Source organism: Aulonocara stuartgranti, assembly GCF_965226115.1.
Source record: "Aulonocara stuartgranti genome assembly, chromosome: 15".
NCBI lineage: Eukaryota > Metazoa > Chordata > Actinopteri > Cichliformes > Cichlidae > Aulonocara > Aulonocara stuartgranti.
This window is the reverse complement of record NC_138951.1, coordinates 21,722,234-21,749,104: the sequence shown is the minus strand read 5'-3', so window position 1 is coordinate 21,749,104 and position 26,871 is coordinate 21,722,234. Positions and strand designations below refer to the sequence as shown.

Sequence of the window (26,871 nt, the reverse complement as noted above, 5' to 3'; positions counted from 1 at the left end):
TCTTCTGCCCTTATCGGTTGCAACAAAGCTAAATAAATTGTTGATTACTAATCAATTTACGCAGATGTAATGAATACTGTGTTAGTCAAAGTTAAGTAAACTCTAAAGTAATCTGTAAAAATCACTTAAACTGAAATGACAATAATATAGAGTTAATATAAACTAATAAAAACATCATGTACTTAAAATACTAAAATAATTCAGGAAATATCTTTGAGACTGGGAAGCCTACATGTCTGTGTTACCTGGATCCCCTTTTTATTGTATTGGAATTTTTAGAAGACCTTTAATTGTGTACCAGGTTTTTTTTAAATTGTTGCACTGGAAGAATTACCAATATAATAAATACAAAACTTGAGACTAATAAGACCCAACTTGGTTGACAACTTCTTTAAACTATAAAAATATAACTGATGTGAGCTAAGCCTAAAGAAGTAAGTGTATTTAAAATAGAAACAACAGTATACCACATAAATTTGTATTCATATTTTTCTGTGCTGTACAGTTGGAGTACTGCAAAGTCGGAGCTGATTCCGTGCCGTGAAAGCATCTCCGCCTGTTTCCTCAGGGAAGCCGGGCATGTGTACAGTTTTATTTACATTATCCACAGCTTGCTAGTTTACGGACCTTTAAGTTAACTACGGTGAGCTGTAAAGGTGAGTTAAACAGCAGCTGCAATAATGTTAAACGGAAAGTTACAGAAACGATGAAAGACTCAGCAGTTCGTTATTCTTGATTTAAACTGTGAGTTGCTACAGTGCGTTAGGAGTGCAGTTTAGTTTGGTTTCGTAAGCTAAACGAGTGATTAAAAGTTAGTGCTGTGATTTAGAGACGCTAATGACGCACTGTGCAAGTCGTAGGTTCCGTGCAACGTTAGCTTCGCCAGCCAGCACGAGACCGAGCCTCAAGCCAAACGTCATAAAAAAAAAATAGATTTTACAGTTAATCTAAGCTGTCGTAAAACTAGACATCTATTAACAACTTCGGTAGCTTGAGAGAAAATGTTAGACCCAGTGTTAGAATTCGGCATTGACAAAATTTACCGAAACACGAATACTTTAATAACATGTTAACTTTGAGTCAGCAGTTGACCATAAGTGTGATGTAACTGAATGGAGAGGATTAGCTAGCCGTTTGACTGTATTTGAAAGAGTGAGCTAACCTCTTCGATATAGGTCTTGGATACATTTAAGTGTTTTAAAACCCTGAAATAATTTTAAAAAAAGCCCGAAGTTTACACTAATGGGCAATCACTAATGGACAGTTTAACGGAACTTCTTAGTGGTATCACTTGATTTGAATCACGTTACAACCGGCGGGCGGGGTGATTGAGCAGAAAAGTCTGCATTTGCAACAAGCTTTTATTTTTCTTTCTTCCTAGGACGAGGAATGGCAGGCCTTTGGAGAGGCTACCAGGTCTTGATGACTAAATACCCCTGGACAGTCCAGATAGTGACAGCGGGTAGGACAACCTTGTCACTGCACATAAAAATAAGTTACACGCTGAATGCGCAAACGTAAATGTAGAAAAGCTGCAGACAGATGTCACATGAGAAGGTGCAGTTGGGTACACCATACACTGACCTTTGTTGATTAAAATAAAATGAAGGGTCCCGTTTCAGCTTCTGGTTGACTTTACAAACCTTTGCTCCAGTTTAGTGTACAAATAGACACAGGCTAAAGGTCATTGTACTGTGATCAGGAATAAAAGCAAATGAAAAAAGAATCAATAATATGTGTATGATATGTACATCTATTCAAGAAGGTTGTAGAGTCGTACATACTCATGAGAACATCAAGTTTGCATATATTTTTACAGGATAAGTGATCAGAACATCCAGACGAAACCATAAATATATTGATTTAACACACACACAAAAACATTTGAATTGAACTCTGTTTGCCCAAAATGTCTAAAACGTGATACAGAGAGCTAAAGCATGCTGATGAGTTTAATATGATGCAGGTATTAGACCAAAAATATTTCTGTAACTGTTGTGTAGCACTTTTGGATTTCATAGCGTTGAAAATGGCTTTTAGAGCTCTGGTGGATTCACACATTGGAGCAAGTTTCAGATGTAAATGATCTAACCTAAGCAGTTAGTGTTGCATTAACCCTTTACTTTTTTCAGAAGGCTGTAGTTTTAAAGTACTGTTTGCAGTACTATTTAGTCGCCACTAGATAGAGGCAGAGGTTTGACCTTGCAGCTAGAGCAGCTAAAAGGAGCCTCTCTGAGGAATTTAAAAAAAGAAAAATCAGTTTCCCTATTGACAGTCTTCATGCATTTTCAAAGTTTTTAATTTCAGTTTGCATTCAGTTTCCTACAAAAAAAGAAAGGGGAAAAAAAACCAACCCAAATTTATTGAAAGATTTGAGGTTAGTGTTGACACATCATGAATTTCTGAGCAGTTGGTCTGTTTTTAAATTGTTTTTGTTATAACTACATGTTATGACACATGAATTTAGTTTATCTTATTATTATTCCATTACGTCCAGCTGACGTCTAATCAGCTGACAATTGTATTTATACTGATACTATGATTATTATTCCTAATCAATGGAGCTGAACAGCCAGCATCGACCTAACATGTAGTTACATCTGCAGGTAGGTGCACGTCAGGTTACAGCACAGGGGTTCAGAGGGGTTTACTGTGATTACATAACTGTGGTGTAGATTTCCTGCTGAAGCATAAATCAGTAGTTGGTCAACGACCGTCGGGGCTGCCTCCAAGGGGCACAACTTTCACTAGGACTTAAATGTTTAGGATTCTCCACCATTTTTCTTTAGAACTGAAGAAGCTTCATGGATGAGAGGTGACATGTCTGTACCAAACCCAAGAAGTTTTAGCTGCCCACTATAATAAAGTGAAAAGCTAATAAGTGGAGTAATTTACCACAGAGCTTACTGAGGTCCTGACTCAAGCTGGAGATATTAAGGCCTTTAAATGAGTTGCTGGACCAATTTATTATTTTTTTTAAAGGATTTTTGTTAGAAACAAACAGAAGACTTGAAGAGGACCTCTGTGAAATCTCTGCAGTGTTAAGCAGGATTGTTTGTCTAAAATTGGTTTATAAATAAAAAATTAGCAGTGACTCAGGAAATTCATGGATGGCGCCAAGTTCAAAGTAAAAACACAATGATGATGAGTTAATGGTGGCTTGTTGGTGACAACCCTTTAATGCCTGCTAATAAACAGTGTGAAACAAATGAAGACAAGAGCTCGGTGATGAAATCTCATTTGTTCGTATAAATAAGATAAATTACAGAGAAGAAAAACAACTGAGTCTGTTTGAGGGACACATTGCGTGACCATCGCCAAGTTGAACTCGGATGGGAGTTTGTACTTTTGGACTGTTTTGTTGCATTTAAAGATACTTTTTGTAAACGCCCCATGCAAAATGTCACTTAAACTTTCACCACTGGGTGGCAGCATTTTATCACAAGTTGTGTTAAAATTTGATCTCAAGAAACTTTTCCTTTTTTCCAGGTCGAGTTTGACTTCAGCTGATCTCTCTTTAAGACAATGCAGATTTTTTTAGTAGTTCACATTTGGTTGGGTGCTTTTGTTAATTTTGGAAGGCTTATAAAGTATTTTAACACATTATTTTCAATATTAACAGTAAAGTTGATTCTTTGAATACATTTTTTGGCATATTTGTGGTTATTATGTAGTAATTACAAGAGTGCTGCCTAATCAGATTCTCACTGCAGGAACAGTAACATGTCTGCACGGATCATATCTGTAGAAGATTGTGCTCAGGGGACTGAGATGCAGTATCAACTCTGTTTGACCTCCAGGGTCTTTAGTAGGTGTCGGTGATGTCATCTCCCAGCAGCTGATCGAGAGGAGAGGATTGGCTAACCACAACGTGCAGAGGACGGCTAAGATGATGAGTATTGGTTTCTTCTTTGTGGTAAGTATCCTTCTGACTCTCAGTTCATTTACTTTTTAAAATTTTCTAAATACTTTTGATTTTATTTTGTTAAAAAGGTGTTACATGCTTGATTTTTTTTTAGATCTAGAGAAACTGTGTGAATCATGGTGAAATAGAATAATATTTTAGTTCATATGAAAGCAAGTCTAGCCTCTCAGCAGCCATTTTTGTGATGCCTGTCGGTGCATACCCGGGTCATTATGTTAAGCATTTAAAACAGTAATTAGTGCTCACCAAGACATAAAAACGGCATCATAGAATCAAATGTGTTTAAAATTTGTTATCATGGGAGGCATTATCTCCTTTTCTTTTATAAATGATGGTTCAGTGTGTCCTCTGCTAAAGGGAAACAAAGGATTTGGAAAATTCATACATTTGTTATTGTGGTCGCTATGCTGACACTTCCAAGTCATTTCATACAGAAACGTTCCCAAACTCAACCACTGAATCATGCTTCTTTATTATAGACAACCACAGTTACTCACAGCAGTCATTCCCAAATGCTGTGTCCCGAAATTGTGTGTTATGCTACATAGTGCTAACTAGTTATATATGATATAATGCAGTAGGGGATTTACAATATGGAAGGTTTTCTGTAAGATTTATTTTGCCACCTCAGAGGACACCAAATGAGCACCTTTGTAAAACAAAGTCAACATTTTAAAACAAAGTTTTAAACATACAGAGGCAGGCCTTCTACTGTGCAGATAACACACTGTACAACACTGTGCTGTGCAAATTTAGAGTTTAACTTAAACTGCGTGATGTGTTTTCGTTGATTCGATCCATGTCAGTGTGGCTCCCTGGAAGAAGAAATGTTGCCACAGGTTTTTACTGTCTGGTTAATTGTTTAAATTGAGGAAGTTAATATAAAGCAAAATTATTGTGTTCATGGAAAAAAAAAGATTCCTGCTTGTTTGTGCATCTGTAATTAATGACTTTAAGTGTGTGTGTTCATGATGTACTTGTCTGATCTGTGTTACTTGTTGTATACCACTCATTCATGTCTTTGTATGTTTAATTCATCAGTATTTCACTAACTGTGACAGCTGCACAATTCGCCCTCCAAGTAGCTCATTTCTTTCTGACGTCGCTGTGACGAAGGCAAAGTTTATTTATGTTTCCGTAATTATCTGAAGCTCCTCCATCGTACAAAAATATACACGCAAGATGTATAGATATTTAGTCTTGTCTGGAGGGTGGCTATTCAGCACACACAGGACTTGAGACACATGTTTATTGGCACCTATATTCATGCATCATGTATCGTTCTCCTTCACATAAATAATGCATCCATTTGTTGGTTGAATTCGGTTTATCTTCAGCCAGCCTGCTCGTGCTTCCGTTTAAGGAGGGAAGCTGTTGACAGAAAGCTGCTGAGTTCTTTTGGAAAATGTTTTTAAAATTGGACATTAATTTAAAATGTAAAACTTTTAATGTAAAAATTTGATAAAACATTTTTGTACCTTTATGGCCTAAGTTTTGTATTTTTTGGTAGTGGAGAAGAATTCCCTGTTCTGTTGTTACTTGTGCATCTTCTGCAAGATGCAAACACAGAGTTACAGGACTCGGCACATAAAAAACCCCCCAAACAAACAAAAAATACTTGATTTTTAGCCAGTCTCATCTTCAACATCATCTTTTTTTGCACCTCTGGACATCTGTTTTTTGTTTGGTGTTCAGCTGGAGTCTTATACTTTCCTTGGTTCCCCACTATGTCAGTCCATCTTTGTAACTTTTATTTTGGGAACAGGAAGGAGTTGCAGTGGGCCAAAACTAGCAAGTATGATGGGTTTGTTAATAAATACTTTCCTTGATCTGGCCAACGAGGATCACAGCCCACAGTGGTGTTATAAAAGCTGGAGAATTTGATTTCAAGAAGTACTCTGTAGTTTTATGGACACAACAATGTGACTTTGAGGAGGAGTGATCTGAAAACAGCAGCTGAGCTGTCAGCAGTCTGAGGAGAGAACCCAAATCTAAGCCAGGTCATGTTTTTTAATTTTATCAGCAGCAATTTAGAACTTTGTGATTGCACCTTGTAGAAATATTGTTAAATTTTGACTGATTTTGAACAAACTCCATGTCAGTGTCAGTTTCTCTCTTGTGGACCTGTGTTGATTTGTGAAGGACACACATTTACAGAAAATTGCAATTAGACACAAAGGTTTGTATAGTTCACATAGCAAGTTGTTAACTTTGGTTCATTTTGTGAGTTCATTGTGAATAAATGGCTGAGTATTTAATGCACAAACCAAAAAGCAAAGATTTGATGTTTTTATTTTTCATGAAATCCATCATCGGTCTTCTGCTTCCATTGCAGTTAAAGATATTAGAAGAGAATTAAGTGGGGGATTTCAAGAGTAATTTTATTTCTGTTGCAATAAAGGGCCCTGTCATCGGCAGCTGGTACAAGGTTTTGGACCGACTAGTTGTTGGAGGAACCAAAAGCGCTGCCATGAAGAAAATGCTGGTCGACCAGGTGAGATGAGCATCTTAAGGACCCTTAATGGTCGTCTTCTTCTTCTTCCTCTTCTTCCTCTTCTTCTTCCTCTTCTTCTTCTCAGCAAAGCAAACCGAACACCAGCTCAGCAATAAAAACAGCTCTCTGTGTGTAAGTGTGTATTTGCCACTCGCACTGAGCTTGTTAGTTGTGGCAAACAGAGTGGATGAAGCCTGACTGCTGAGATCGTTTTGACTGACAGATGAGTCTTTGTTGTCCTGATGGGAGGAAACTCTTGTTAGCAGACTGTTTTCCCTTTTTGTGAAGCTTTTGAGTGGAGAGGCTGAGTTATGCAACAGAGCTCCAGTTTTTGCCCCTCAGCTGTAGGTTGGTGGGGTATCATTGTCATCTACAGGGTGAGCGGGCGGTGCGGACACCCACGTTTGTGAATGCGATAACTCAAGAAGGAAGTCACAGAGGATTTTCAAATTAATACCTTAGGTGTATCTACTAGGGTGCTGAGTGGTAGCACTGGTATTTTGTAGTTGCTCATTTAGTTGTTTAAATGAGACAGCCAAAAAAAAGATTTAATAGCCTAATTGATAGAAAAACCTAAGAAACTATCTAAAGCAGAACATACTTGAAATGTTGTTTACTTTGTATAATGTTTCAAACACATGTGATGTCAGATTAGTTAAGAGTTGCAGGTGCAGTTTGACTACATCTGACTTCGGTTGCTTAGTTATATTCCAGTTTATTCTGACAAAGCTTGATATACAGTTAGTTTGCATTGATTGATTTATAAGTGCTGCAGAACAGCTGTCATCTTTTTAGTTTAAGCCTCTGTTTATTTACTGCTTCATTCATAGAAAGAGAGGAAACAGGGTTCAGCCCCAGGGAGTGGCCGATGGTGGTAGAACAACTTTGAACCAGGAATTCCTGTCGTAATTTAATAAAATAAGAATATTGCTGAATATAACTGACTATCATTTTTGGCATTGAGTAGCAAAAGCTGCAACGTTTAAATGTTCAGTCGACTAGTTGCACATAACTATAATCTGTACCTCATGCTTTCTGAATGAATCATTAACTTTAGATTAAGGAACACAAACATATCAATAAAATTATATAGCATAAACTTGGAATGCAACTTTTCTGTAAATGTCTAAAAACGAGTCATTTTTGGTAGCTTCATGCTGCCCCCTGCTGTGTTTCAGTGAAACTGCAGCAGAGCACAATGTTAAAAAAAAAAAAAAAAAAAAGCAGTATCTGCTTGTTACTGAATAAAATATTTACTGGAGCAAAGGGTTCACTTGCACGCTTGAATAGTGATCCAGTCGCACTGTCAGCGCTGCTCGCTTCACCTCAGTGTGCATAACAAACAGCAGCACTTGAAAGATTTAAGGTGATGCAGCTGTAGCGTCGAGTGACTGTTCATGTAAGATTCATACTAGGAACAGTTTAACCTCAGTCTTTCAGATTTCTTAGATTATCACTGGTATGTATTTTATTACTTAGTTATAGACTCAGTTTGTTACTTTGTTTCTGGACTCCATCAGCTTCTATGGAGTAGCAGCTAAGCATCCCAAGATCCTCGGAAAAAAAATCCAATCGAAGGAAATGAAACATCAAGAAAGTAAGACAAAAAGAAGAATGACAGCGAAGGAAAGATTTCATCCTCCATGATGTTTCTTTAAAGACTTCCTTTTCCGGATGTGCTGCAGGAAAATGTTTTGTCACAAGTAGATTAATTAGATATTTATCACCCAATTTCTCATAATCAAAAGTCATGTTCTGTTTTTAGGTTGCACGTTTACTGCTCAGTTTAGGTTGATGTCACACTGCCAGAGGGGAGCTTTTTAAATAAAACTGACCTGAAATCTGCTGATTTAGGCCACAGCAGTTACACTTATGATTAACTTATGATTCTTCTTCTTGTTTTGTTGGTTTGTTTCCTTACAGCTGTGTTTTGCGCCGTGCTTTCTGGGAGCCTTCCTCTGCATCTCTGGCGCGCTGAATGGACTGACAGTCGAGGAGAACGTCACCAAGCTCAGGAGGGTGAGTGAGTTTTATTTCAGTACCCTGACATTCCCAACATCATTACCCAGCGGAAAAACAATCCAGTGTAAAATGGGAAATAACATGCAAAACACTAGAAATAACTCTGTGTCATGTGTCTCTCACCCTTTGACCCTTGTGAAGTGTAAGTCTGAAAAAGGGCGTTAATGAGCCTCAAAAAGAAGCTTGGTAGCAGTTAGGGCAATAAACTGGGGGTTGGTACAGTTGCTTGACATTTTTCTGACCATTTTTAATGGTCACCTTTAACCCTGTGTTGAATGAGTCCATCAGTATTGTAGTGATGTGGAAAATCTTCCAGGTGACGTTGATCAATTTGAAAAACTCCACTTGAGGTAAAAGGTTAGAGTTTGACCTGATGTGTCTTCAGCTCATTTTTTATTTATAAATGTTACATCGTCACGTAAAAATAGGTTTATCCAAAGCCTGAAAGGTATCAGTTTGAATTGCACAGATAAATTACTTTGTGTTACCCTAAAATTGCATTTAAATACATAGAAAAAAGAATCTATGATTCAGATTTCAGATGCAAAGTCTTCGTCGAACCCTCCTTTCTTTGTTCTTCGTGTGTAGAGTTTTACAGTCGTCATTGTGTGGCATGAATTTGACCTTTTTAAGCACTAAAACTAAACCTGAGACGAACAAACTGGTCAGAGAGCAGTAAGCTTCCTGCACGCACACAGCTCAGGTAAACGACAGTACACAGAGAGGAAGTTTGGTTTTCATCTGACCTCCAACACTCACCTCTCATTATTATTGGAAACTATTTCCTGTGATGGAGGAAGAGGCGAGAGAGAGAGGGAGGGAGGGAGTGTGGAAATAACCAGTGTGACTCATACCTTCATATATACGTGTGCGAGTGTGTGTTTGTATGCCAGGTCAGAGCTAACTGTCATCTTGTGCCAGCTGCTCAAACGCCCGTCGCCGCCTTGCTTTCCCAACGTGCTGCTGATCACCATCAATTATTTACAAAAGGAGAGGCGCAGACCTGAAAGGCCAACCCGGTAAATGTCACAAAGGACAGAAAATAAATGACAAATGCGCTCGTTACAACGGGGTCTGGCACTGAGGAAATGTGAGATGAAAATGAATGGAGCCTCTGACCAACCAGCCGCTGTGATTGATAAATCTGGACAGAGTTCCAGTCGCAGCTTTGCCTCTCTTGTTTACCTGTTCTGCTTTTTACCTGCAACTGTTTGGTCAGAGTCTTGGTCATTACTCAAAAATAAAACACAGTACGCTGGAGAAAAAGTGAGAAAAACAGGTGAGAAGTGTGAGGCTCTGTTTTTCAAACATCACAACTTTATCACTGCACAGTTTTTCGAGGCACTTGGCAGGTTGGGGTTTTGAAGCATGTTGTTCCGTTTGCCGTCATTCTCTTCCAAGATCAACTCCACGATGTCAGGGTCAGACCACATGCTGTGCTGTGTAACTGATCAGAGTCTGAACATTCATAATGTTCTGCACAGTGTAAAGACAGGAAGAGCAGAAAAGTGTGACCTGTGTTAGATGTTGCATATACAGTACAGTGTGCAAAGTGCAAACACAAATCTAGCTTCCACGTGCTGCCCTGAGAAGACCTGGATCCTAAAACTTGAATGTTTAGACAATCTTATTAGATCATTTTTAATGAATAATTTAGCTGAATTTGGGGTTTAAAGTTTTACAACAAAACTTCATATTTATTGCATCCTACAAAGCTCCTAGAAGAGGTAAGAAAGGTCCCGTCATGTATGGGTAAAGACATTGACGTAATTTCACCCCAGGTGGCAAACTAGCTTGTTTGACCGTAATTAAAACACTGTTTTCACCCTGGAAAAAAGGCAGAAAAATATTATAGCTGGAACATTGGCTTGTTGGTTTTATATGCCAGGAGATGTCAGGGTGACCTTTAAGTAGACAGGTTGGGTTTTTTTCTCGGTGTGTGTGTTTTGTAATATCGTGTGTTTGAGAGAGAAAGTTGCTTATTAAGAACAAACACCTGATTTCTACCTTCAGGTTGCATCGCCAGCATAACAACATGATTAAACTACACGACGCACTCACGCCAAAACATTTCTTTAAGTATAATTCATAATCTTTTTGCTGAGCTCTACCACGTCAAATAAGGGAACAAATAAAAGAAGCCTTTTCTTTTTTCTTTAAATGGTATGTGCAAGTTTAGGTATATTGTCAGCATCATTTTTGTCACATTAACGTCAGAGCAATGATTCAAAGGGCTTTAAGACAATACACGCAGACTTCAGACACAAATCGTCTGTAATATCCAGTTAGGTCTGTAAAAGTATTGTCAGGGTTTTAGAGTATATTGAATTTAGGGTTATCTGATGAATGAGGGCTTTAAAAGCAGACATTTGATTAAATATAGAGGAGTTACAGCCAATTGTGTCAGTGTCCAAAAAAATGTGGGCCTACCTGTAAATATGCTGCAGTGGCTACATGAACGCTTGCACGCAGCTTTTAAGAATCCAACTTTAACTTGTATAAATTTCAGATTAACTTCAATGAATGGCGATGGTGGAGGAGGGCAGCATGCTTTATTTCATAGATCAGACAGCGTGCTGACAGCACAGCCTGTAATCGACTTGCAGACACAGGTGGATAAATGTTGTGTCAAATAAATAAGTGAAGCTCTTTGTTTCACTGCAGAAGGAAACTATGTTAAATAACCTTTACTCTGAAGTTTCAATATAGCAATATATTAACACGTCATATTTATTTACTTATTGTAACAATGTAAATACATTTTTCTTGTTTTAACAAAATGAGTGAAATAAAGTGTGTTTATGTGTGGCTGATGAAGGTGTTCATGCATACAGTTTACCTTCCGTTTGGACAGAAACTACTCACCAGCTGTAGTTTGAGCACATCAGCATTCCTCACTGCCTCCCCCACCGGCAGCTTCAACTGTTCTGATGGAAAACGCTGCAGGGCTGAACCTCGTACCTAAGCAGGAGGTCACGAGTTTGTCCGTCATGTTTGCGTGGAGAAACACTTTACTTCTGTCTTTTAAATACAACTAAAAGTTTCCTCTTAAGATTTTTGTCTTTTTTTTTTTTTTAGTAGGCTGAGGGAGAGGAGTGCAGCTTTCATGAATTAATGTACTCTCAGTGTCTGCAGTGGAAGGTGGACAGGAAGTCTTCTGACACTCGTTCATCCACGATCTAACTGATGATCTCAGGGGCCAGAAGCTTGGATCTGTGGCAGTGAATGTGAAATAAAATATTCATCCATGAACAGGAGCTTGATGAAGGAACAAAGAAACAAACAGATCTTTGTTCAATTATGTAAAACAATCTGTGCTGCTAACTGTGGACCAAATCACATCTTTAATGGGATTGTTTTGATGTTGAGTTAGTTTACTTTTTATTAAAAGAAAGTATGTTTAGAATCTGTAACAGAGTTTCTCTTACAGGCTCACGGGACAGTGTCACATTTCTTCTGGACGTCCTCTGATTTCCACATGAAGAGCTAGCTAATAAAGAAATAGTTCTTCTTTCTTGGATAGTAAATTATGTTTTAGAGTTGCTTAATTTAACACAATAACTTCACATTTGAAACCTCATGTTGAACTTTTGTCAGGACCATGTTTGTTTATTTGGGGTTTTAGAGGAGTGGAGAGGAGCGTGATGCTCTGATTATAACAGAAGACGATACGAGAACCTGAAAAAGAAAGCAGCAAAATAACCATTTCCTTTCTATTGTTTTCGTAATAAATTGAGTTTAGCATGAATGTTTTTCATTAAAGTAATTTCAGATGGTACCGACATGATAATATTTCTCTTTCTGTGTTCACAGGACTACACAGATGCCCTGATCTCTAATTACTATGTAAGTGTTCAGTGTAATCTCTCTTTTTATCTCTTCAGAATATGTTTCGCTGATCAGTTGAATGTTTCCTGGTTGTTTCAGCTTTGGCCTCCAGTCCAGATTGCCAACTTCTACTTCATCCCTCTGCACCACAGGTGAGAGTTTGATGGCTTCATTAGCATGCAGGCAGTGAGCTCTGATCATATTTGAAGGTTAGTGAGAGCAGAAGAAGCTTGTGTACAGAGTCAAATCTTAAGGGTTTTATTTTTACATTTCGACTGCTTTAACACAGTCATTTCTGCACTTTTAGGATACATACTCTGTCTGATCTTAGTGGATTATTTTAAACCTGAAAACATGTTTTGAAGTTGTAGTTTTACTACTTCTGCGTCTAAATAAGACATCATTTGTTTCACTTGTGAAAATGTCACATGAAACCAACTTTAATTGTCTCAGAAAGCCTTTATTTCCGTCTTTATGAAACTCTCCGACTTGCATCCAAACCAGACACATCAGATTTCGTCCTCCTTGCAGGCTGGCTGTCGTCCAGGTCGTTGCTGTTGCTTGGAACTCCTACCTGACCTGGAAGGCCAATAAGATGTGAAGGACGCTCACAAGTCCAGCCTGTGTCGTTCTCGCTGATGATTACTTTGCACTCATTCGTAGTGTGTGTGACATGGGCGTAACTTACTTTAGGCTACTTAGTCTGCTGGTATTTCCAATGTGTAAAGCTGTGACTGAGTCACGCGTAAAGGTCGGGAGAAACGGCTCGTCTACTCCGAGTGACAAATTCACACTTGAAAGTCAAACTTGCATTTGCAGAAATGTCTGTGAAAGTTTCTTATTTATGGAAATGGGATTTGGCGGTGGTGCTGCAGTGTATCCACACATACACACTCATACATTAACACCTATTGCTCACAAAGGAAACTTTTCTAATCTCTTTAGTGTATTGACATCATTGTTTTTGTAATGTGTTGGTTTTTTTCTATAATGGACTTCTAGTCAGATATTTTAAGTGCATTCCAGAGTTTCTAATAATGTGATTTTAGTTTACATAGTTGTGTTTTTTTGCTTTGTCTAAACCTGCCTCATCTTTTACTTCATTTCCCCCTAATTTGACAGATGAAGAGGTCAAACCTCCTGCAGCATTTACAAAGCTGCATTACTGGATTAAATTCATTTGGCTTGGGGCCTTTGATTTTTTTTTTTAAAAGAAAGAAAGAGTAGTGACGTTTTTCTACATTCGAGAAGTGTTGCAGCAGATTTGACATCTTCAGACTGTCTCCTTTCCTCTGTGAAGTTTGCAAACAGGTGAGGTTGTGTCAGCTGTCTCTACTTTTCTTCTACATTTGACAGATCTCAGGAAAAAGCTGATATAAATGGACAAGATGCCACAGTTTGTCTTCACTCAGATTACACCAACTCTTATCTGCTTTGAGTTTATTTTGTTGGTCGAGGTTCCTGTGGTTAAAGTACCTAATCTAACATCATGGCTATGTAAAGAAAGAGCCTTGTTCCTTATCTTATTTAACATAATGTTAAAGGAATAGTTTGCAGAGAGTTGAATGATACAAGCTCAATACGTCTCTGGTGTCTGCAACCACCAAGCTTATCCTATTTTAAAGGCTGGAAACAGAAAACTGTCAACTGGACAGTTGTTGTCAGACATTTATACTCAGATTTACATACTTGCTTTAAAATCGTGGTTGTTAGCAAGGCAGCTGTTTACTCCTGTTTCCAGTCTTTTATTGGGTTGGTTATCACTGTGGTCCAGTGGTTCACACTGCTGCTGCCTCACCCCAAGAAAGCATTTAAAATAAAGTGAACAGAATAAACCATTGTATAAACGGGAGTTTGTTTCCTCTAGTCTAAAGCATTCTGAGTGTTCAGTAAGGAGAGAAAACTGCTATGCAAGTGCAAATACATTAATGCAACACTAACATAACGTGTCATAAAAGCACGAGTGAGATCAGTCTTCTCTGTGCGAGGACAGTCATATTTACTCAGACGTCAAACTGTTCCTTTAACAGTCAGCGTCACATTTGTTCTGTAGCTGCTGAAGAGTCACCACTAATCCGCAACATAACCCAGGATCATGTCAGTGCTGCGTTCCCCTTTTTCAGGATATGAAGAATCGCTTTATCCATAATGGGCACATTTTTGATAATTAAAGGTCACGTCTGGTGTAAGAGCTAATAAAGTTTTACACGAGTTGAGTTTATGAGTCTGTGGTGTGTTTGACCTCGCTAACTTTGCTTTGGATGGGGTGGGGGTTGTTTGTTTGGAGGGAGATGTGGAGGCTGCTGAGCTGGGCTGCCAACCAAATTAACTGCACAAATTTTCTTTTTTTTTGTTCCCCCCCCCCACACACACAAACGCACACACTCATGGTCCATATCAGGGAAAAACAAGCGGAAAACGTCTGACGAATCGATTGAAAATCTGCCAAATATCCCCACCGCCTGCCTGAGGGAAATGAGCCTCTCCCCAGAAAGCTGGATTTCATTTTTTTAATTCGTCTCCCAGGCTCGCTGTGTTTGAGAATTAAGGCCCAGTAATTAAACGAAGATACAGTGTGTAGGCTTTTTAGCAGCGCAACCTGAAAACAGTGTGTGATGGGGCTGACATCTGTGATCAAAATGAGATCTGATCTGTAATTTGAAGTTACTGATGTTGGCTCATAATTTGTGTGGATTTACATAATTTGTGACCTCAAAGTGTTTGAAAGAAGTCGTTTTCTCCTCATTTTCATGTTTGTCCTGAAGAAAAAGTGAAAACAGCAACAGTTTCATATGAAAGATGATATTTACAAATTTTCTTTATCAAACTGTTCTACAGGCTGTTGCTAGCAGGCATTGTTGTGTGTCAAAGCACAAAAATGCTCTTTTGATTCCCATATTATAACTTATTGTCTAAATTTGTAGAACCCAAAGATAACATTTAGGGAGTACATTTCATCTCTGTCTGTGTATGTTATAGGTAATCTAAGGAGATTAGAAAGAAAAGAAACTAGACTTCTTTAAGTTTCTTCTTTAATTTCATCTACTATCATGATTTAACACCATAGAAGTCGGTTTGTTTAGCTCACAGTGAATTGAGTCAAACAACTGAGTTGTTTAATGAATCAGAGGAAATGCAAATACAGGAAATACAATTGCTGCTCCTTTAAAAATAATCTCCCTCTTTAAAAAAGAAGGGAACAGCAAGTGCACACAGAGCTAACAACCCCAAGTATTTGAAGTGTTTTAAAAGAAGAAAACTTTGTTGTGATTATGCCAGACCACCTTTATGTAATGTGCAGTGTATTAAGAATAGCTAAGTGTGAGTCTGGGAAATGTTTCAGGTCTGTAAAAGGAAAAGTTGAACTTGAGGATGTAAACTTGTGTTTGGCCTTATTTACTTTTGTCCCCTATTTACGTGATTCATAATATTTAACTATGCAGCTCTGTGACTCACTCAGAGTAAATAACATGTACTATGGATTTCTTTATATTCTGGTTTGACTGGTATAAAAAGTGAGCTTTTACTAATAATCCCGTGAAGGTTCAGCACCATAGACAGCTCCCTCACCCATTCAGTCCGACTTTAGAATCAGAATCAGAATCAGAATGGGGTTTATTGCCAAATGTTGAGCAGGTTTACAACATTAGGAAATTGCTGCGGTGCTTCAGTGCAAACATAGTGTCATAAATAGCACTTAAATAGACATGGAAAAAAATAAAAGTAGGGATAAGAATTAAAAGTGCTACGTTGAAAGATATATACATGAGTGCAGGTGGTGATCAGTGCCAAACATGAAATGATGCAGTGAACACAGCGTAGGGTCATGTGTTAGTGGTGGGAACAGTCATATGGTTATTGTTCATGTGTCCAACAGCAGAGGGGAAGAAACTGTTCTTATGGCGAGAGGTTCTGGTGCGAATGGACCGGAGCCTCCTGCCTGAGGGCAGCAGGTCAAACAGACTGTATCCAGGGTGAGAAGGGTCAGCTGAGATCCGAGCTGCACGCCGCAATGTCCTGGAGGTGTACAGGTCCTGCAGAGATGGGAGTCTGCAGCCAATCACCTTCTCAGCAGAGCGCACAACACGCTGCAGTCTCTGTTTGTCCCTGATAGTGGCTCCAGCGTACCACACGGTGATGGAGGAGGTGAGGATGGACTCGATGATTGCAGTGTAGAATTGCATCATCGTCCGTGTTGGCAGGTTGAATTTCTTCAGCTGCCTCAGGAAGTACATCCTCTGCTGGGCTTTCTTGATGACGGAGGTGATGGTGGGCTCCGACTTCAGGTCCTGGGTGATGGTGGTACCCAGGAAGCGGAATGAGTCCACAGAGGTGATGGGGGTGTCAGTCAGGATGATGGGGGGGAGTGGGGCTGTGTGCTTCCTGAAGTCCACAATAATCTCCACTGTCTTCTGGGCATTCAGCACCAGGTTGTTGTGGCTGCACCAGGACACCAGACGTTCAACCTCTCTCCTGTAGGCAGACTCGTCCCCGTCCAAGATGAGTCCAATAACGGTGGTGTCATCTGCAAACTTGATTAGCTTGACAGACTGGTGGGTGGAGGTGCAGCAGTTGGTGTACAGAGAGAAGAGCAGAGGAGAAAGAACACAGCCCTGAGGGGAGCCGGTGCTGATGGTCCGGGAGTCCGAGACATTCTTTCCCAGCCTCACATGCTGCTTCCTGTCCGTCAGGAAGTCAGTGATCCACCGGCAGATGGGATCAGGCACATTCATCTGGGAAAGCTTGTCTCGGAGATGGTCTGGAAGGATGGTGTTGAAGGCAGAGCTGAAGTCCACAAACAGGATCCTGGCGTAGGTTCCTGGGGAGTCCAGATGCTGCAGGATGAAGTGTAGGGCCATGTTGATGGCGTCGTCTACAGACCTGTTGGCTCTATATGCAAAACTGCAGGGGGTCCAGGAGGGGGGCCGTGAGGGTCCTGAGATGGGAGAGAACTAGGCGCTCAAAAGACTTCATGACCACAGATGTCAGAGCCACGGGTCTGTAGTCATTTAGTCCAGTGATCCTAGGTTTCTTGGGGACAGGGATTATGGTGGAGGACTTGAAGCAGGCAGGCACATGACATGCCTGCAGTTTAAAGACGTTTTTCATGTTCACAGCTTCTATTTAATCTTTAAAAGTCATTTCTTTGTCTCATTTGGCCAAAGCAATACTTTGCTTTAGAGCACAGCCTGGTGAAAAATAAAGTTTTAACTTCAGGCAGGTGAATGTGAGCTGAATTAATGCTGATTTATTGTCTTTTACATCTTCTTGCATCACTTCAGCGCTTAGTTTCTGCCTCTAATTCACCTCTAATTCTTTCATTTGAACTTCTGAAAGTGAAATAGCCCTTTAGCAATGCAGTGCAGGGAGACAGGCTCTTCACAGATTTTGATTCATATTATTATTATTCAGATTATTCATATTTAAGAGAGAATTTAAGGCAGTGCGGGTTGCAAAGAAAAAACATAATCACGCACAACAAAATAATTCTGATAATATAAGAATAAAAAGTTGGGCAGGTTCCTGAATCGCCCCAGAAATCCCACACCTATTGGCACCTTCCTCCTGTACCCCTGTGAGTTTACCTCATCAAACTTGATGACCCACCAAGAATGAAAAAGAAATGAAGCTGTAAAAAAAAAAATCACGTCCTTTATTCGCCGTCCATCACAGCTTCCCCAGCTGTCCCTCGGGACTTCTGTGCTTTGCGTCTCGATAGTTGTCCGGTTTCCAATGCGCTATCTGTGCTCACATTGACGTCAAAGGAGCGGGCAGGACGTATAAAACCCTCCGGTCCCCTCTAGTCTCCGCTCACAGGGACTTTTCAGACTCTGCTGAATCTCACCGGCCGACCGCAAAGTCCAGCTGCAGCATCTGGAGACAGTAAAGTAAGAACAGTAGTTCTTTCATTCAGTCTAAAGTTTTGTTCATCATTTAAACTTTTTAATAACCGCGCAGCGAGGTGCTCGTCATCTTATGCGCTTTAGCTTGAACAATCTTTGGCTACAAAAGAAAATGTTGCCATTAAATATTCTTTTGTAATTTTAATTCCAGTTCAAGTAAATGTTCTAGAAGATTTAGGTTTTCCATCAGATTGACAGATAACATTTATTTTGCCTTTGGAGCGAACATGAGACTTTACATCTGCCGAATCACGACCCAAACCAAACTTTAAAGTTTTAAAAGTGTATGAATGTCACGCTTAGCTCAGAGAGAATGTAAATAAAACACAACATTTCCAAGATACACTATGAAACGTACTTTTAAACCTGAATGTCATCTTAAATGTTTCATTTTCTTGCAGGACATGAAGCCAGTCTCCCTTCTCCTGCTGCTCTCCTCGGTCCTCCTGTCATCACACCTCCGTCCAGCCGCCGGCAGACCGCGCACCTTCCCTGGCTGGATGAATGGCAGCGGTCGCCTTCAAACGCAGCAACTGGACGAGGTGCTCCTCAGAGCGGCTGCCGCCGGGGACAACGCCGCCTCCGATCTACTGGGCGAAAACATCATGAGGATTCTCCAGAGGAGGAACCCGGATCGTCTCCACCTGCTCCCGCCAGAAGAAGACAGCGAGGAGGCGGAGGAAGCGGCTATGAGGACCGCGGCGCAGCTGCTGAAACGCAGCGAAGAGCCGCCGCTCTCCATCGACCTGACCTTCCACCTGCTGAGGAATATGATCCAAATGGCCAAGATGGAGAGCCAGAGAGAGCAGGCTCAGCTCAACCGCAAAGTGCTCGACGAGGTGGGGAAGTAAATCTCTGCTTCTTTTTGAAAATGCCTCCTTAACAGAGCCCAGAAGCTGTATCAATATTCCAGACCTCTGACATTAGTTTCTGTTCGTGCGCCTGCCTTCCTCTCCACATCATTTTACGCACATTTGGTGCCATTTTACGCATCACAGCAGCTGTCATTAAAATGTAAAATGTTTTAAATGTTATTTAAAGACATTGTTGGAAGATATGGAAAAGGACCTCTCAGAACCCCGCTCATTTCAAACACACACAATCCTCTTAATCTCTGGACTTGTGGTGGACTCGTGGCAAAAAGGGAAAACCCTTGGATATCAAGTCGTTTTCACTCTTTGAAGTAATGGATGTGGTTTGACTTGGAAATCAACACTTCTTTATGAATTTATGTCTAAAATAAGTTGTTTAAGCAGTTTGTGTGTATGTGTTGTAAGCTTAATGTTTTCAGAAAGACTAAGCTGACCTGGAAATCTATGAACCCACTGAGAAGTGCTTTAGTTTGACCTTTGAATGCTGTAGATGTGACAGATTAAAAGAAAGAGTTTATGTTTGCCAGCAGCCACAAATGTTAAAAATATGTATTTATTAATATTTAGTTAAGTATAAAGTAATACAAATGCACATTCAGATTCATTTAGATTAGTTTAAGCAAACTACATGTTTGTACAGAGTTGTAGAAATTGTATCTGCTTGCCCAAAGTTAAATTTCTGTCACTGTTGAGAACCAGAGGACAAATTTTCAAACTTTTTTCTGTCGGCCCAACTCGTTTGTATATCATCACTTTGTCTCTTGATCAAGCTCAATAGACAGATGGCTATTACCTTTTACATTAATTTCCCCCCTTTCTGTCATTTTTCTTTGAGCGGGAGCACTATCACCTGTACTGTATCTACTGTAGCATGGTAACCTACAAAAAAGAAAAAGAAAAAGGAAAAAAAAATGCTTAATTTTACTGTAACATTCATGTCTGACACCAGTCTCTTTGTTTTAGCAAATGAAAAAAAAACAAAGCTTTTTGCCATTTATATTTTGTAATAAAAAAGTTTGAAGTAAAAGTGGATGCCTTTGATGTTGTTATTGTTGCCATCTATGTGTGTGTATTGATCATAAAATACAACCTCATACTCTGATGAAGTGTCATCAAGTGTTTATTACAGCAATTTTTGGAATTTTCCTCAGCATATTCACTGTCTACATTACAGTAGTTTAGGGTTATTTCCTGTCTTCATTGGCCGAAGGGCAGAAATGGGCAGGTTTATTGGTCCATAGAATGATTATGAAACAAGTGGCAGTCAATTCTCCTCCCTATCTTGATATTTCATCTCCTTGTGATTACTGTGCAGGACTTTATGATTATTTTTGATGGATTTGCATCTCTTCATAGTCTTTCTTTTTTTTTTTTTTTTTTTAATGGAACATTTCGCCAAAGATTGCATAGGCCCACCCTAAACTTTTCAGTCATGAAGGTGCCTTAGTTTGAATTCAAATGACCTCCATTGATTTTTCTCTGATGCCACTCCAATCTAAAAGCCTTACATTTGCATTCAGCTTTTACTTTCTGGTTTAGGTCCAATACAAGGAGGCTCTGTTTGGGAAGCTTGTTTTCATTAGGTCTTAACCTGGGACTGTGTTCAAGGCAGAAATTCTAATAAGCAAATTAAGTGAAGTTTCAAGTACTGAATTAGAACAGCTGTTGAAGGACACCAGTAAAATATATCAAGAAAATCCGCGAAGAATGTGTCATCATTTTTAAGTAGTTTGTTATCTCATCATAGGAGCAGCAGCTGATTAGGCTCAGGCTTGATAGAAGTGACAGTTAGTGGAGTTGTGTCCAAGTTGTTGAACATGATAAGACAGAGAAGAAACAAACGCAGAAGTGAAAATGGCCTCTGGGTCCTGTGTTTCTATGACTCAGTCCATATTGTGGGTGTGTGGCTGATTCTTCACCAGCTGTCTGCGTGAGTGTGTACATTGTGCCTCACAAATGCCATCGCACTTCACTTTGTGCATCAAAGGAAAGACAAACGTATCGTATTTCTTTCAACTCTGTTAATGTGTTCAAGTAGTAAATAAGGCCAACAAGCATTTTTACTTATTTTTACTTATACTTATTTTAATTATGAGGTAATGCTAAGTCATGTATTATTTTATTTATGATATAGTAGATATTTTTGGATTGGGCCTGGTGAAAAATTCCTGTCTTTTTTAATTATACATGCATAAAGTTTTTAAATTCTCATGTGTCTGGGGTCATATAAACTGAAATCAGAGTAGTCAGGATGTAGATTATGTGTGTATAAAAAAGCAGCTGTATAACAGTACTTAACATCACTGAAGCCTTGGACAATAGTTAAAAATGTTTGCATACATCAGATAATAGATAATACTGGAAAAACTAGATGAACAATCCATTAAATGGTTACTGATTGATTATCTGGAATCAGACAAACAGGTGTTCAACAAGGATCCATTCTTGGACCTCTTTTGAACTCCACACACAAAAAGCCATTACCTCAGCCAAGAAAAATTGTAATGTACATGTTTATGCAGATGGCACTGTTCTACATGGCCAGTGTTTCTCACATATAGACATTACTTTGGTGGTGTACCCACGTACGTTAAAACCACCCCTTATGCATATTTGGCAACTCATCTCTCTCCAAGAATGACATCATCTGAATTCACTAATGAATAATTTGATGATTCAGTATCATTGTATTATTTGTCTCTCACATTGTTCTGGAGGAATTTTCTCGTTTACACTTCAGTTCATTGAGGTTTGTGAGGATTCACTTACACATCACAGCATTTCTACTGGGATGAGGTCTGGGCTTTGACTGGGCCGTCGTAACAATTTTTTTCTTTCTTTTTTTCAGCCGTTCTATTAGATTGGGATCATTGGGATGGTTGTGTAACATATTTTCAACCATGCTCACATTTCACCCTAAAACGCTTTGGATCTTTGGAGTCCATCTTTAGTTAAATGACTGCAAGGTACCGAAGCCTTATGGCTGCAAAACAAGCCCAAACCATCACCCCTCCTGACAGCCTGACAGCTGTATTTGTGCTGTTGTGCATATTTCTACTTTGCTCGGGCCTGTCTAAAGGACATTCCAGACGTTTTGTGTTTTGTTTAGATGCTACTTTGCAAACCTAAGATGTTTTATTTATTAATATATGTTTGTTAATTTTTACTCTTCTGTAAAGCATCCTTGAGGTTAATATTATTAATATTATTATACGTAGAAGCTTCTTGTGACAGTGCTTTGTCCCCTGGTTCAGCAAATATCTATTTATTCTAAATGAATCCATATAACACAGACCTGTTAAAATGTACAGTAAATTATATTGACAATTATTAATAATAATGTGATTCGAACAAAGTGATGATCTACAGTGTGTGTTGTGGTATTTAGATACAGAAATAGAAAAAGGTCCGTGTCTACCTTAAGTTGGACTGTCTGATTGTCCTGACCACAAAAACCATCAGGTTTGACCCAGAAATGCCAATCACAGACCAGCCAATGAGAGGAAAACAGATCAATAATGTATTTTTGACCAAAGCCTTAAAAATTGAAAATATTGTTACAAAAAAAATCAATGCATTGGTTGGTGTAGGAGAAGCATGATCATTAATCTCTCAGAGCTGACTCACTGTGACCTGGCTTGAACCAGTGAAGGAGGGCTGACGGATGCTGACGTCAAAACCTGCAGTCAAGGTAAGAAAATGTAAAATCATGGAATAACTTTTGCCACCAGCTTTGAAAGTTCTCCTTCCAGTCACCACCATCCTTGTGTATCTCATGGTTCAGTCAATTCACTCTACAACAAAAGCACCAACAAAAAAAACAAAAAACTGTGGCTTTGTTCAAAATTTCTAGCATTCATCACACAACATGAAAACAAATCCACATCTACAAGTCTTTCTCCAAACATGAAAGTGTTCCCATGATAATCAGCCATGCTATTATAATCCCAAGTTGTGTTTAAGTCAGTGTGTGGCTAATTGTTATTATTTTTAATTGTGTTTGTGTGTTTTTGTAACTTGATTATACCTTTGTTTAATCATTTGACTGTCATCACTTTGACGTTTGTTGTCATTGCACAATTATACTTTGTACAATGGCACACTGACATTCTGGTCCTGTCCCACATTGGTGCTAAAAGAAAGACAAGCAAATCACAACACTACTATATACAATATAAAATGTAAAATATGTCCAATAGACATAGTATGCATAGTCGAGAGACACATTTGTGTCTTTGGTTTTCTTTTTTTTTTTTGTTTAGAAAGGTTTGAGTCTGCCAGGCACTCCCACAGGCATCCCAGCTGTCAAAGGGTGAGAGGCTGGGTACACCTTGAACAGGTTGACGGTCTATCACAGGGCTAATTAACTTCTACTTCTTCTTTTGGCTGTTTCCTTTAGAGATCGCCACAGTGGATCATCTGCCTCCATCTCAGCCTTTCCTTACCACCCCCCTCTGTCACACCAGCCCTCTGCATGTCCTCCTTCATTACATCCTTTAGTCTTCACTGTGCTCTTCCTCTTTTCCTCTTGCTTGGCAGCTCCATATTTGACATCCTTTGTCAAATAAAGTATATTCACACTACCCTCCTCTGTAATATATCTACTTAACCTTGCCCCTCAAACTTTGACTTCAAACTGCTAAACCTGAGCTGTCCACTCAGTTTTAATCCTGTCCATCCCGGTCACTCCCAGTGAAACTCTTATCCTTTTCAGCTTTGCCCCCTGCAGCTCAGTCGCCTGTCAGTGACACTGTCTCCAAAAAAATTACTTCAGCAGGTCTCACTACCATCTTGAAAACCTTCTCTTACGCTCTTGCTGGTATCCTTCTGTCATAAATCACCGCTGACACTCATCATCCCAAATATTCTCGGCAGATGGCCGCCCCTCCCTGAGCCTGGTTCTGCCGGATTCTTCCTGTTAAAAGGGAGTTTTTCCTTCCCACTGTCACCAAAGTGCTTGCTCATAGGGGTCATATGATTGTTGTGTTATTCTCTGTATGTATTATTGTAGGGTCTACCTCACCATTTACTCTAGTTTAATTAGTTTAAATACAATATAAAGTGCCTTGAGGCCATTGTTGTTGTGATTTGGTGCTGTATAAATAAAATCGAATCTCCACCCACTCCATCCTGCACTTCATCTTTTTCTTTGGATGTGTGACTCCATGTGTTTGCATCTGCGACAGATTTATTCTGTCTCATTTCTACTGATATTCATTCCTCCACTCTTCAGAGCGCACCTCCACCTCTCCAGGCTTTCTTCAACCTGCTTTTTACTCTACAGATCATAAAATCATCTGCAAACATCATCGTCCACTCCAGCCTGCCCTCAACTATCAAACTGTCCATCACCATCGTAAACAGGAAGGGGCTCTGAGTCAATCCGTAATGTAATCCTCACCTTCACCTTGAAGCCTGTCATCTGTCATTCCTACAGCACACCTCACCACTGTCCTCAGACATATCCTGCACCACCCTCAAATCCTTCTCTGTAACTTCAAAAATGCTAAAAAAAAAAAAAAGTGATAATAAAACAATAACTCTACTTGGAACTATAAACATCTTTGCATGGTCCAACAGCAATCCATTTGATAAATGTTGAGATATTTTGATCTAAACCAAAGTGGTGAATCAACCAACATTCCCACCCATGGAGCGAATGTCTTTAATCATCCTGGCTCTGAGGCTTTTTATGTTAAATTTGTGCGATTGTTGGACCAGTTTCAGCCACGGATTAATACACATTTGGTGTTCTAGTGGGTATTTCCGGCAGCATTGCTCATTGATGCCTTTTTAATAGCTTTTGGAATGCCACAGAAGAATTAGATCTCTCAGAATTGGGATGCACAAAGAGTATTTGTCTTTAGGAAAATCAATTCTTTGTTGGTTTTGTTTCATATTTACCAGTGACGATATAAATGATCATTCATTCTTTAACTAAAAGCAGCAGATAAAGCATCCCTGCTTATATCCTGCCATTTACATATTTAAAAACAGTTCGTTCCAGATATTAACAAAATCATCTATTGCTGTATTTCCAGGTTTAGGACATACAGACACACATTTGATCCCACTGACTTTAATCTCTACGTTATTTTCTCTTAAAATTTACCTAACATGTTAAAAGCTGTACTGCAGCTTTTGGAAAGATTTAATCCTGAAGAAAACACATGGAAAAGACTTTTTTCCCTTTCCCACCCACAGCACAGAACACAGTGCTAAATCCACTGGATGCATTTCCTGTGAGTTACACACACACAGATATATTTACACACAATGCATTGGCTTCTTCTGCTAAACAAAATGATGTGGGAGGCAAGATATGTGGCCAAGTCAGTCCTCCCTGCATCTGCTGCTGCAGGAGGAAACACAGAGGTACATAAATGTGTGATTTCATGTGGTCTTTTATGTCCGAGGATTATGGAAAACATCTATTTGCATCTCTGTGGGTTTTTTCCCTCCCTCAGGACTGCAGGGACCTCAAGTACAGAACAAAAGACAAATATCATGAGATCAGTGTCACCATCCCACGTCTGAACAATCACCAGTGACTCTCCAACTGCTCGGCCTCATGTTCCTGTACTCCACGCATACGCAGCACGGATGGAGGAGGAGGAGGACGCTGTTGTTCAGCCTTTTGACTGAATCAGCATAAACACACTGATGAGGGGAATCCTTCACGCTGCTTTACGTAAGTGGTCTTGTTAGAGATGTCTTCACACATCCTCTCTGTACAGCAACAAGAACCTCCACAAACAGCCTCTGACACATTTGCACTAATTCAGTCAGAAGCGATCAGACATGTTTTTCTTTTCTTTCCTTTTGCATTTGTAGAAATTTTCAGAGTTTCTGCACTTTTAACCTCAAACCACCAAGATTTCATACAGGAATTCTTTCTCACTGACTCTGTTTGTGCTAACTGCAACTTTACTGTTTCCTTCATCTACGGCAGGTATGAAACAATGTTTTTCTGTTCAGTAGTTATAGTTTTAATGCAAAAACTAGTTAATCTAATTTGTCACATTGGGCATTAAGTGTCTGCCACATTTAATTCTTCTAGTCTTGCTCCGTTTTTCATAGTTGTCTCCTTAATCTGGCCATTGCAAATTTACAGTCTGCCGCTGAAACCAACAATAAGCTTCTTTTAAACTCTGATAAAATTAAGGTCACCGCGTCACGTAAATTATTCAGCCTACAGTTCATATTCAAACGTTTTGATGTTATAAAACTGAAACTATTAACTGTTAGAAATATGTTTAGGATTCTGGTTGGATAGCAGACTCACAAAAAAAGGAACCAATCAGGTTTCCTTTCTGCTATGACGAAGATCGTTGTGAGATGAAGAGTGGACTTGATTTAAAACAAAGACACATAATGATTTTTAGCAGAGGTTTCTATATTAGACAATAACCTATAACAATTATACACTACCAGTCACAATTCTGGACACACCTCATTTAATGGTTTTTCTTTATTTTAATGACTATTTACATTGTACATTCTCACAGAAGACACCAAAACTATAAATGAGCACATATGGAATTGTGTAGTAAACAAAAATGTGGGAAATAACTCAAAATATGTTTTATATTTTTGATTCTGTAATTACTGCTTTGCACACTTTTGGCATTCTTTCAATAAGCTTCATGAGGTAATCACCTGAAATGGTTTTCCAACAGTCTTGGAGGAGTTCCCAGAGCTGCTGAGCACGTGTTGGCCCTTTTGCCTCTGTGGTCCATCTCATCCCAAACCATCTCGACTGGGTTTAGGTCAGGTGACCGTGGAGCCTAGGACATCTGACACAGCACTCCATCACTCCCCTTCTTG

The 26,871-nt window shown here is 39.3% G+C and overlaps 2 protein-coding genes across 2 annotated transcripts; both read left to right on the top strand.

Moving 5' to 3' along the window:
- Positions 1–536: 536 nt before the first annotated feature.
- Positions 537–14,485, top strand: mpv17 (mitochondrial inner membrane protein MPV17). Its single transcript, XM_082505814.1, has 8 exons — positions 537–656; positions 1,382–1,462; positions 3,801–3,916; positions 6,327–6,419; positions 8,343–8,438; positions 12,255–12,287; positions 12,369–12,421; positions 12,801–14,485. The coding sequence occupies exons 2-8, from the start codon at positions 1,390–1,392 to the stop codon at positions 12,868–12,870; spliced, it is 534 nt and encodes a 177-aa protein (XP_082361940.1). The 5' UTR covers positions 537–656; positions 1,382–1,389; the 3' UTR covers positions 12,871–14,485.
- Positions 14,486–17,174: 2,689 nt separating this feature from the next.
- On the top strand, positions 17,175–20,071 carry uts1 (urotensin 1). The gene is made up of 2 exons (XM_082505815.1): positions 17,175–18,157; positions 18,574–20,071. The coding sequence occupies exon 2, from the start codon at positions 18,577–18,579 to the stop codon at positions 19,021–19,023; it is 447 nt and encodes a 148-aa protein (XP_082361941.1). The 5' UTR covers positions 17,175–18,157; positions 18,574–18,576; the 3' UTR covers positions 19,024–20,071.
- Positions 20,072–26,871: the final 6,800 nt, after the last annotated feature.